General features: G+C 43.7%; 1 protein-coding gene across 1 annotated transcript in view; it reads left to right on the top strand.

The window, feature by feature from the left end:
- Positions 1–230: 230 nt before the first annotated feature.
- Positions 231–12,246, top strand: part of cabp7 (calcium binding protein 7) — a 52,031-nt gene continuing 40,015 nt past the window's right edge. Inside the window, exon 1 of the mRNA XM_002934290.3 lies at positions 231–1,155. Within this exon, the coding sequence (XP_002934336.2) occupies positions 1,047–1,155 (109 nt within the window). The 5' untranslated portion in view covers positions 231–1,046. The remainder of the gene's footprint in view (positions 1,156–12,246) is intronic.

Genomic DNA, 12,246 nt, shown 5'->3' with positions numbered 1-12,246 from the left:
TGTACTGTCACGATTTTGAGACTCTCTCCTAAGTGAAAGGACACAGGGAAGCAGCACTCTAGCACAATTTTCCGTCTTTAATAAGCCCTGAATCTGACAGTTTGTATGTAGCAATGACATTGAGCGGGGAGGAAAAGGTTTATAGCATATCAAAAGTCGGGGGGGGGGGGGGGGGGGGGCGATATGTCAGAGAATGAGGGGGTGATTCTTGACCCAGTGATTTTGGTTCCCAGACGTAAATTTCAACATGGAGGGAAAGTGCTGCTCTGGACAGAAGGTGTCATTCACCAAAAGACGTGTCAATATGGTTACGGTTCCTAATTGGAGACCATAAGGTTTGGCGGCGATTAGGAACCCATCTCTCACATATTCACTACATTACACTGTTCTGTTCCCTTTTCTATCTACCCCATTTCTCCGCTAGCTTCTATCTCAGTGACTTTCTGCCAGTCTTTCCCTCCTTCTCCCCCTACTCCTTCCCTCTCCGCGCTTTCCTCCTTCTCTCTTTGCTGCCATCCAGCCTTCCCGCTCCCTCCTGTTGCCTCTGCACCTCTCTCTGCCTCTTTCCTCTGCATCCCTTCTCCTGCCTCTCACCATCTCTGTCTCCGTCTCTCTCCCTCCTCCTCCTCATGCCACTAGTGTCACAGTCTTTCTCCTTGATTTCACCCACTACTACATTTCTCCCTTTTGGCTTTCTCTCTCCCCTCTTTCTCCTCCTCCCTCTCTCTCCTACCTTGCTCTCCCAGTGTGACTGTCCCTTTCTGTCGTCTCTACATGTGACGGTCCCTGTCTCTGGGTGCATGCCGGTCTCTAAGAGGCAGTCTCCATGTGACAGTCCTTGTGTGTGTCGGTGAGGCAGCAGTCTCCATGTGCCACTAGTATCCTCCCGTGTCTCCGCATGCAGCTCACCTGTGCGCCTCTCCTAGGGACAGTCCGCGGGCTGTGTGCCGGTGCCCCTCTCTCCTTAACGAACCTTCGGTGACAGTCACTCCGCATGCTGCCCTCTTGGACTGTCTGTACCCCCGGGTGTCCTCTCACCCGCAATAATGCCTTTCCACCCGGTAACAGCGGCGTTAATGTACCGGGGAGTGTACACTATCCCCGAGCTTCTGAGAGACCACTCACCCACTCAGCTCCCAGAAGACGAAATAGAAGGTGAGAAGCCCACTGGGCACTGCATGCAGGGGGCCTGCTGTATATTTGCCCCTGGGGGGGGGGGCACTGAGTAAGAAGCCGCATGAGGCACAGGTGTGTGGGAGGTGAGTCATTGGCCAGTGGCCACTGGTGCTTGCAAGCTGAGGCCATGAGCTACAGGTGCATGGAAAGAAATATAAAGGTGCCTGAAAAGGATGCGCAATGAGGCGCTGATACTCAGGAGGAAAGGTGAGTGACACAAGGAAAAGGCCAGTGCAAGGTGAATGACCTGAGAGAAATGTTCACAAGAGGAAAATGATATGAGGCACAGGTGTGTGTTACGGTAGAGAATGAGGCAAGACAAGACAGAGGTGTGTAGAGGTATGGCATGAAGCTCAGTTGTATGTAAGATGAGCGGCCAGAGGCACAAGTGTGTGGTAGGGGAGTGACATGAGACAAAGGTGCAGAAGAGTGATTTGAGGCATAGGTGTGTGCAAGGTGAGTAGCAGGGGGCATATGTGTGTAGTAATGGTGTGGCATGTGTGGAAAGGTGAGCCACAAAACAAAGGTGTGTGGATTGGAAGATGGACATGAGACACAGATGTATGGAAGTGAAGTGGCAGGAGACAGAGGTGTGAGCAAGGTGGATGGCCTTGAAAGAACTCCCATTTACCAAGAATCTTTATCACCTTTGTGGAAATATCAAGGATGGTCCTACAGACAGTTGGTTGATTGGTGAAAGGGGGCCCCAGTAGTCTGATCCTACATGTTACAGATGGAAAATATTTGGTGTCTGGCTATTAATGTTTTTTTTTCAGCAGCTATTTTATCTAGCACATTGCAAGGGTGGCCTGTACAGCACTATAAGTGGGGTTTTGTGCTGTAAGTCTATAGGTATTACAGTGTGTTTGCTTTTTCTAGTATAGAGTCAGTGAGTGCAAAGCTGTAGCCCTGTTGGTTCTTTGTGGATAATATTTGTCATGCTATGGCATATTTGTTGGAAGATGTAGAAATAACCAGCTCACTTGAAGTGCATCTTTTTCTAATCCATCTAATCTTTAGTGCTGGCTTGCACCTAATATAATGTGGCCTTAGTGGCATTAGGGCAATTCTCATTCTCTCACTCTTGTAATCTATATTTGTAAATTATTCGTGGAGACATGATAATAGGGCTGTCCAATGTATAATCTTCTAGCAACAGTTTCCATATTTTGATGGACTCTCAGCTGAAACTCAGTCTAAACTGGGTCTTTGGTTAGGTTAAATCTGTTTCATTTGGTGCTTATTCATTTGATGCTTTATAAAGAAAACAAGTTCTTACTGTATTTATGGCATACTGTATATGTGTGCATGTGTGTGTTGGTAGTCTATTGCTACAAATTGTTTAAGTTGCAAAAAATGGTGTCTTGGGTATGTAATTGAATTGACAAACTGTTGTGGTGCCACTTTGAGATGCAAACAGATGACTTTCTTTCCCTCAGCACAGCAGAATTAGTGAGGAAATGGCTAAGTAGCCTATCCAGTGAAAAATGAGAGAAGTGCTCACGTGGGGGGCGCTGCAGATGCTTTCAATTGTATAGAGCATGAAAATTATGTCAGGGATGGAAAATGAGCGTTTAAATAAGCAAGATAAAGTGTTTACGACTTAGTCAGTGTAAGAGATTATGAAGGGCTTTGTTAAAACCCATAACTAAATATCCAGTGGATGCCAATATATTTTGCCATAGTTTATACAGTACACCATTTATTAACAATCTGTTTCATTTATTTTCTGTCTAATATGCATGCATGTAGCAAATACAGCTATACGAAGCTGATGAATAGTAGTTGGGCTCTTTTTGTAGAAACTAACCCTCCTAACCCTTCACTCATCTCTGCTAATGATATCTACAAAAACATTTACATTAGCTCATTTGCTACTAAGTTGTAATTGCATGTTTAGTGGTGATATAGGTACCTGCATTTATGTCTATTTTGTCTTATGTTGTTTTATATTGCTGCGTTGTGCCACTGTTTAAAAGAAGATAAACCCCCTCTGGTATAAAGCAGGAATTTACTTTTAGCACATGACATAGCGCTTGCATAGAAGAGCATAGGTACATCAGAATAACAGCCACAGTGCATTCCCATGCTGATCTCCTTCCTTTGACTGGTTTCTCTGTCCATACTGTAAGCCTTGTATGCATTTAGGAGTTTAAAGCATGCATATGAATTCAGATCCAATGGAGGGGGTCAAAAAAGTGGAAGGGATGTCATCTAAGCAGCATTTGTCAATGAATTTAGATTCATATGGCTGCTGTATGTATGGTTATCTGAGCTTTGGCTCATAAATCCATGCTGCATGCCAGTAATTGCTCCCTTCTACGGGTGCCCATTTTAGTCATTTTAGCCTCATTAGATTCGCCTCCTTCAGTATCTCGCAAAGACACACAGAACATTAAGTTAAAAAAAAGACAGCAGTAAAGTTGTGTTTTTGCATGAATATAACTGCTGGAATGCTTTGATAAACATCCACAGTCTAAATGTAATTCTTGAATGTCAGGGCTGACGCTTAAGGTCAATGGGAAATGCTGAAATGCAGCATAAGGAACACGGAATACCTTTACAGATTTCTATAGGAAAAGTCAGGCTCCAAGACATTGCATTGCTACAATTACCTGAATTTCTCTATTTTCTATGGCACCTGGAGCAGAAAAGCATTTGTGGTCATATCTGAAAATGATAGGTTGTAAAGCTAATCCATCAGATTTAAACACAGAGTGTTAAGGTCTGCATCTTCTAGAAGATGTGTCTTTTTTATTTACCATTTTTTGCAATTACATCTTAACAATTCTCATTTATGTGATTATTATTATTATTATTATTATTACTATTATTAACATTTGTTTATAAAGCGCCAACATATTCCGCAACACTGATCTACTAATATATCTTTTTTTTTTTGATGACCAGAAGACAATACTTTCCAACATTCCTTTTAAAAATATGACTAGTTCCAAGGGAGAAACCAATAAGTGCTGTGATTAGTTATTTGGTAGCCCAGTGTGGACTAGCAAAAGGCTCTGTTTGGCAGTACACATGGTCTTTATGCCTTGTCCTCCAAGTCAGAAATTCTAAAATAAGCACCTTCTTTGAGGCCACTTGGAGCAACATCAAAGAGGCTGGGATCAACATATTGCTTGTGAGCCACTGGTTCGGGATTACTGACCTAAACAGACATATTGCATATTTGTGGCATTTAAAGGAGAAGGAAAGGCTAAGTCACTTGGGGGTGCCTAACATTGCTTACTTTGTACCCCAGGCTGGTGCCCCTGTTAGGAGAAAACAGCACGAGCCCGGGGTAGCTGCGAGCGATTCCTTCTTCCTGTCTCGCGCGCTTGCGCATGCGCAGTAGAGTGAAAAACAGAACTTTAACAAGAAAGTCAACTTTTCACTCTACTGCGCATGCGCCGGCCCAGGGATTTAGCCGGCAGAAGAAAGAGGAAGGAGGAAGCGCTCGCTACAGCTACCTGGGGCTGGTGCTGTTTTCTCCTAACAGGGGCACCTGCCCGGGATGAAAGGTAAGCGATTTAAGTCACTTGCAGGCCCGGATTTGTGGAAAGGCCACAAAGGCCCGGGCCTAGGGCGGCAGAAGTTTAGGGGCGGCATGCCGCCCCGCCGCAAGAAAATTTTTAAATTTGGCTCCCATACGGAGCAGTTGGGACCTCTCCCCACTGCTCCATATGGGAGTTTAAAGGAGCGTTCGCGCATGCGCAGAGGGGGACAGCCATAGGGGCGGCCTCGGGGCGCCTCACGGAGAAATTCGGCCCTGGTCACTTGGGAGTGCCTAACATTTTGGCACCCCCAAGTGACTTAGCCTTTCCTTCTCCTTTAACTGGTATTTCAGGTAATGAGTGCATTATGGGTATTCTGTTACAAAATGGTGCTATAGAAACTTGCTGTTTCATGGCTGATTAAAACTGTGTGTCTTCCTTTTCCTATTCCCGGTATCATCTTGAATATAATATTATTATCTTATTTTGATCCTAAGGGCTCTGGCACACGGGGAGATTAGTCGCCCACGGGCGACTAATCTCCCCGGATTGCCATCCCACCGGCGAAAATGTAAGTTGCCGGTGAGATGGCACATGTAAGTCGGCGGGATGGCAGACGCGGCGGCGCGATTTCGGGAAATCGCCGAAAAAGACTCGCGAGTCTTTTTCGGCGATTTGCGCGAAATCGCGCCGCCGCGTCTGCCATCCCGCCAGCGACTTACATGTTCGCCGGTGGGATGGCAGAGGGAAGGCAACTCGGGGAGATTAGTCGCCCGCGAGCAGGGAGTTTTGCCGCGGGCGACTAATCTCCCCGTGTACCAGAGCCCTAAACCTTTTTTACATTTACTCTTTTGAATTAGTTTTTACAGTGGTGTTGAGAGTTGTTGGACTCTATTATCCTCCATCATTTCTGTCCTCTAGGGTTGCAATCCTCCTATTGTTTTGTCACTTATCTCTTCTTTACCATAGTGACTTTTGTATGTGTATAATGATGCTTCTGATATCTTTCGTTTTACCTGGAAGCTTAAAAAATAAAGGTGGTTAATTTTCTGATAAGCAGTGTGATACATAAAAAGATTGCCTGCTTTTTTGAATTACCATTCTCATTGCTACCTCCCATGTCCTGTGTTTCTGCATTATTCATTTTTCAGCTTTTTGTTGAGCTTTAGATTTTATATTGTTAATTGCCCTATTCTGCTTTCACTGTGTCATTGCTGCCCTGGTCTTTTCCCTGCAGTGTTAGAGTCTTGCTCAATGCCTGCAAATCAAAAGATGTCTTTTTTTAACACCTATCTGTTGCTGTTAAGTTGGTGGATGAATTTTAATTGACCTGGCTTATCCTCCAATTTAAGTATTGCTATTTCCATGCTCTTTCTGTAAATGCTATTAACTTTTTGTTTTTCACTTTATAATTGCTTTATCTGACCCAGCGTATTTTTTGCACAATGGAGCAGTCTTTTTTTTAGTGGATGCAAGGGATAAAGGGATTGGTGAATGACGCACCAGGGAAGGCTAGAGAGCACCGTTTGTATGCAGTTAAAGACATAATATAACTTTTTTTACTGATTATTTTTTCTTTATGCAATTTACAGTTACTTTTATTCATTTATGCATTTTTAACCCAGCACATAGTTGATAAATCATAATACTTGTTAACAAAATCTGCAGGGAAATCTCTCTGCTCTTTGAAAATAGCACTACTGCTAAGGCTCCAGACAACAATGAAACCAGCTGTCTCGGCATTCTTATCACTTTTATCTAGATATGCAACAATTCCTTGGAAAAGATTTTCTCAATAGACTTCTTAGGGTTGTGACAGACGGGGAGATTAGACTCCCCAAAATGCCACCCCACCGGCGAGAATGTAAATCGCCCGTGGGATGGCATATGCAGCGCGTCAGTTGCCTTCAGAGGAAACTTCTGCGTCTTCGGCAAATCGCCACGCTGCGAATGCCATCCCACCGGCGATGTACATTCTCGCCGGTGGGATGGCATTTCAGGGAGATTAGTCGCCCACGACTATTGTCGCACGGCGACTAATCTCCCCATCTGTCACAGCCCTTAGAGCTACGGAACAGGTGTTTTGGGGGCGAATAGAAGTGTTTTGATCTCTGTCTCAAGTAGCAGTAATGGGCCTAAGGGCAGTGACAGATGGGGAGATTAGTCGCCCCGCTACAAATCTTTGTTGCCGCGGGTGACTAATCTCCCTGCAGTGCCATCCCACTGGCAAGAATGTTAATCGGTGATGGGATGGCATACGTGGTGCTACGATTTCCGGAGGTCGGCCGAAGTTGCCTTGAGAGGAAACTTATTCCATCCCACCGCCGATTTACATTCTATCCGGTGGGAAGGCATTGCGGGGAGATTGGTCGCCCATGGTAACAAAGATTATCATAGTCATGGGGCAACTAATCTCCCCATCTGTCACTGCCCTAAGGGTGAAGACACACAGAGCTGCTTAGTAGCAGCTACTTGTCATGGCTGCTAAACCCCAAAAAATACCCTGCCGTAGACAGTACTGAGAATTAGCTTTGCTAAAACACACATAGAGACAATTATTTGTAAATGATCAGCATTGTCTATTTTAGTAGCCGTAACAAATAGCTGCTACTAGTAGCTCTGTGTGTCTTCACCCTTAGAGTAATTTAGAATGGTGGAGGGCACACCAGCTAAGATACTCTTGCCCTTTAAAGAAAATATATACATATAGAGGATTATATATACCAACAAACTATAGTTTAACTATAGTTAAAAAGTCATTTTTATTTATCATGTCATTATGCAGCAACAATATTGCATTTTTTTAAAAAAACAACATAATATCCATCAATAAACAAATCAATACATACCACCCAGTCAAAAAACTGAAAAAAGATATGACCACCGGCAAGAATGTAAATCGCTGATGGGATGGCATATGCGTCACTGCGATTTCTCTCAAGGCAACTTCGGCGACTTCCGGAAATCGCATCAATGCGTATGCCATTCCACCGGCGATTTACATTCTTGCCAGTGGGATGGCATTGCGGGGAAATTAGTTGCCCACGACAACAAAGATTTGTCGCAGAGCGCCTGATCTCCCCGTCTGTCACCTCCGGTAAGCTGGCCATACACGCACCGATACTATCGTACGAAACCTCGTTTCGTACGATATTCGGTGCGTGTATGGCATGTCGGCGAGTCGACCGATATCGCAGGAAGCTGCTGATATCGGACGACTCCCCGATCGGCCAGGTTAGAAAATTTTGATCGGGCGCCATAGAAGGCGCCTGACCAAAATCTGCCGTCAGGGCTGAATCGGCAGAAGGAGGTAGAAATCCTATTGTTTCTACCTCCTTATCTGCTGTTTCAGCCCTGACTGTGTGTGGCGGATCTGACGATGTTTCGTGCGACCGATGGTCATGTGTATGGCCAGCTTTAGGGTGAAGACACACTGAGCTACTAGTAGCAACTACTTTTTCACGGCTACTTAAGGGCTCTGGCACACGGGGGAGATTAGTCGCCCGCGATTAACGCGCAAATCGCCGAAAAAGACTCGCAAGTCTTTTTCGGCGATTTCCGGAAATCGCCCCGCCGCGTCTGCCATCCCGCCGGCGACTTACATGTTCGCCAGTGGGATGGCAGGGGTAGGCAACTCGGGGAGATTAGTCGCCCGCGAACAGGGAGTTAATCGCGGGCGACTAATCTCCCCCGTGTGCCAGAGCCCTAACTCCAGAATATATCCTGTCTTAAACAATAGTGAGAATTGTCTCTGCTAAAACAAGCATTGTCTATTTTAGTAGCTAAAGTACTACTACTAGTAGCTCCGTGTGTCTTCACCCTCAGTATGTTATAGAATGAACAGTTCTAGGCAACTTCTCAATTGGTCATTGACCCAACAGCCAAAAAACTATTACTCTGTGCAGATAAATTTTTTTTTTGTTATTGTTACTTTTTATAAAGTATTTTTATACTCAGGCCCTCTCCTACTCTTATTCAAAACACTCCCTGGTTGCTAAAATAATTTTGATACTTACAACCAGATAGCTGCTAAAACTCCAAACTGGAGAGATGCCCCTGGTAACTTAGGGGGCGCTGCCTGTATGCCCTTGGGCTTTACAATGTCTTTGAGATGGGAGAAAATAAAAGAATAAAAAAAAAATAGATTAAAAAAATTTCCACTTAAATAAGCATTATTGGTGTACCCTTCCTTTTGCAGGTTGAGCTGTTTAGAGGAATTACCCTTGGCATATGCTGCAGGATAATGGTGTTTATGGTTGTGGAAGTTTGCTGTAGGTTGCTGAACTAGGGCAGACCTTTACCCTTTTACTACATAACCCTCATAGATTGTAGATCTTGAAGTAAGTTAAGTCTGAATTGGTTCTCTTTCCCCCATCCAATAGTTACATAGTTATAGTTACATAGTTACATAGGGTTGAAAAAAGACCAGTGTCCATCAAGTTCAACCCATCCAAGTAAACCCAGCACACTTAACCCACACCTACCAATCTATACACTCACATACATACACTATATATACAACCACTAGTACTAACTGTAGATATTAGTATCACAATAGCCTTGGATATTCTGATTGATCAAGAACTCATCCAGGCCCCTCTTAAAGGCATTAACAGAATCTGCCATTACCACATCACTAGGAAGGGCATTCCATAACCTCACTGCCCTCACCGTGAAAAACCACCTACGCTGCTTCAAATGGAAGCTCCTTTCCTCTAATCTAAAGGGGTGACCTCTGGTGCGCTGATTGTTTTTATGGGAAAAAAGAACATCCCCCAACTGCCTATAATCCCCTCTAATGTACTTGTACAGAGTAATCATGTCCCCTCGCAAGCGCCTCTTTTCCAGAGAAAACAACCCCAACCTCGACAGTCTCACCTCATAGTTTAAATCTTCCATCCCCTTAACCAGTTTAGTTGCACGTCTCTGCACTTTCTCCAGCTCATTAATATCCTTCTTAAGGACTGGAGCCCAAAACTGCACTGCATACTCAAGGTGAGGCCTTACCAGGGACCTATAAAGGGGCAAAATTATGTTCTCATCCCTTGAGTCAATGCCCTTTTTTATACAAGACAGCACTTTATTTGCTTTAGTAGCCACAGAATGACACTGCCTGGCATTAGACAACTTGTTATCAACAAAAACCCCTAGATCCTTCTCCATTAAGGAAACCCCCAACACACTCCCATTCAGTAGATAGTTTGCGTTTATATTATTTCTACCAAAGTGCATAACTTTGCACTTATCAACATTGAACCTCATTTTCCAGTTTGCTGCCCAGTTATCTAATTTTGTCAAATCGCTCTGCAAAGCGGCAGCATCCTGCATGGAACTTATAGTTTTGCACAATTTAGTGTCATCAGCAAAAATAGAAACAGTACTGTCTATGCCCACCTCCAGGTCATTAATAAACAAGTTAAAAAGCAAAGGCCCAAGGACTGACCCCTGCGGTACTCCACTAACCACACTGGTCCAATTAGAAAATGTTCCATTTACAACCACTCTTTGTACTCTATCCTTCAGCCAGTTCTCTATCCAATTACAAATATTATGTTCTAGGCCAATATTCCTTAATTTGATCATTAACCTTCTGTGAGGTACTGTATCAAACGCTTTAGCAAAGTCCAAGTAGATGACATCAACTGCCATTCCAGCATCAAGGTTCCTACTCACCTCCTCATAAAAGGCGACTAAATTAGTCTGGCAAGATCTGTTACGCATAAAACCATGCTGGCACAAACTAATAGTATTGTGAACTGCAATGTATTCAAGTACCCTATCCCTTATTACCCCTTCCAAAAGTTTTCCTACTACTGATGTCAGACTAACAGGCCTATAGTTTTCAGGCTGAGAACGGGATCCCTTTTTAAATAACGGCACCACATTAGCAATCCGCCAGTCTCTTGGCACCATGCCAGACCTCAATGAATCCTGAAAAATTAAGTGAAGAGGTTTGGCAATCACAGCGCTCAGCTCATTTAATACCCTGGGATGAATCCCATCCGGCCCTGGACCTTTGTTTACCTTTACATGTTCAAGTCTCTTTTGAATTTCCTCCCGAGTGACCCATGCGCCAGTAGCTAAATTACTAGAACTGGGCATATTACAAGGGAAGCCTTCATTATCTGGCTCCTCAGATGTATAGACAGATGAAAAATAAGAGTTCAAAATTTCAGCTTTTTCTCCGTTCTCATCAACCAACTTACCCCCCCGTGATAATAAAGTTCCCACCCCTTCTTGCTTCATTTTTTTACTATTCACATAATTAAAAAATAATTTAGGATTCTTTTTACTCCTAGCTGCAATATCCCTTTCCATTTCTATTTTAGCTTGCTTGATAGCTTTTTTGCATGCTTTATTTGCTTCCTTGTACCTGATGAAAGTTTCTGCTGTCCCAGCTAACTTGAATGCCCTAAAAGCACGTTTTTTCTTACCAACCTCGACCCTAACACTTTTATTCAGCCCACATTGTTCCCGAGGTATCTATAAAGGTTAACAATTCTACCATCACCCATCTTTCAGGCCTGGTGCCTTGGGGTTATCCTTGATTCTGCCCTGTCCTTCACTCCTCATATCCAGTCACTTATCAAATCATGTCACATTCACCTAAGGAATATTTCCAATATGATCATTTACCACCCAAGATGCTGCCAAAATTCTTATTCACTCTCTTATAATATCTTGCCTGGACTACTGTAACTCCCTATTAATTGGCCTTCCCCTCCAAAGACTGTCCCCTCTCCAGTCCACAATGAATACAGCAGGCTCATACACCTCTCCAACCACTCCTCCTCTGCCAATCCCTGCACTGGCTTCCCCTACCATCCAGGATAAAATTCACATTCAAAGCAGTTCATAACTCTATTCCACCCTACATCTCTGAACTTATCTCTAGGTACCATCCAACCTGCTTGTTACGCTCCTCTACTGACCTGCTCCTCAACTCCTCTCTCATTCCCTCCTCACACACTCGCATTCAAGACTTTGCAAGGGCTGCCCCCCTTCTCTGGAATTCGCTCCCACAAACTGTCAGACTTTCTCCCAATCTCTCTGCCTTCAAGAGATCTCTAAAAACGCATTTATTTAGAGAAGCTTACCCTAATCAAGTTTAACATAATCTCAGTGTGCTGCTAAAAGCAATACCCTGTGCCACACCTCTCACAACTCTGTCATGCCCATTCCCACACCTTGTGTCTCAACCCTTTCTCCTTGTAGACTGTAAGCTCTTTTGGGCAGGGCTCTCTTCACCTCTTGTATCGGTTATTGATTGCTTTATATGTTAATGTATGTCCAATGTATGAAACCCACTTATTGTACAGTGCTGTGGAATATGTTGACGCTTTATAAATAAATGTTAATAATAATAAGTTCCTAATATATGCTTTGTTTCTGTTGCACTGTAGACAAAATACAGTGGCTTGCAAAAGTATTCAGCCACTGAACTTTTCCACATTTTGTCACATTACAGCCACAAATATGAATCAATTTTATTGGAATTCCACGTGAAAGACCAATACAAAGTAGTGTACACGTGAAAAGTGGAACGAAAATCATACATGATTCCAAACATTTTTTACAA

Source organism: Xenopus tropicalis, chromosome 1, assembly GCF_000004195.4.
Source record: "Xenopus tropicalis strain Nigerian chromosome 1, UCB_Xtro_10.0, whole genome shotgun sequence".
NCBI lineage: Eukaryota > Metazoa > Chordata > Amphibia > Anura > Pipidae > Xenopus > Xenopus tropicalis.
This window is presented reverse-complemented; position numbering and strand designations above follow the sequence as displayed.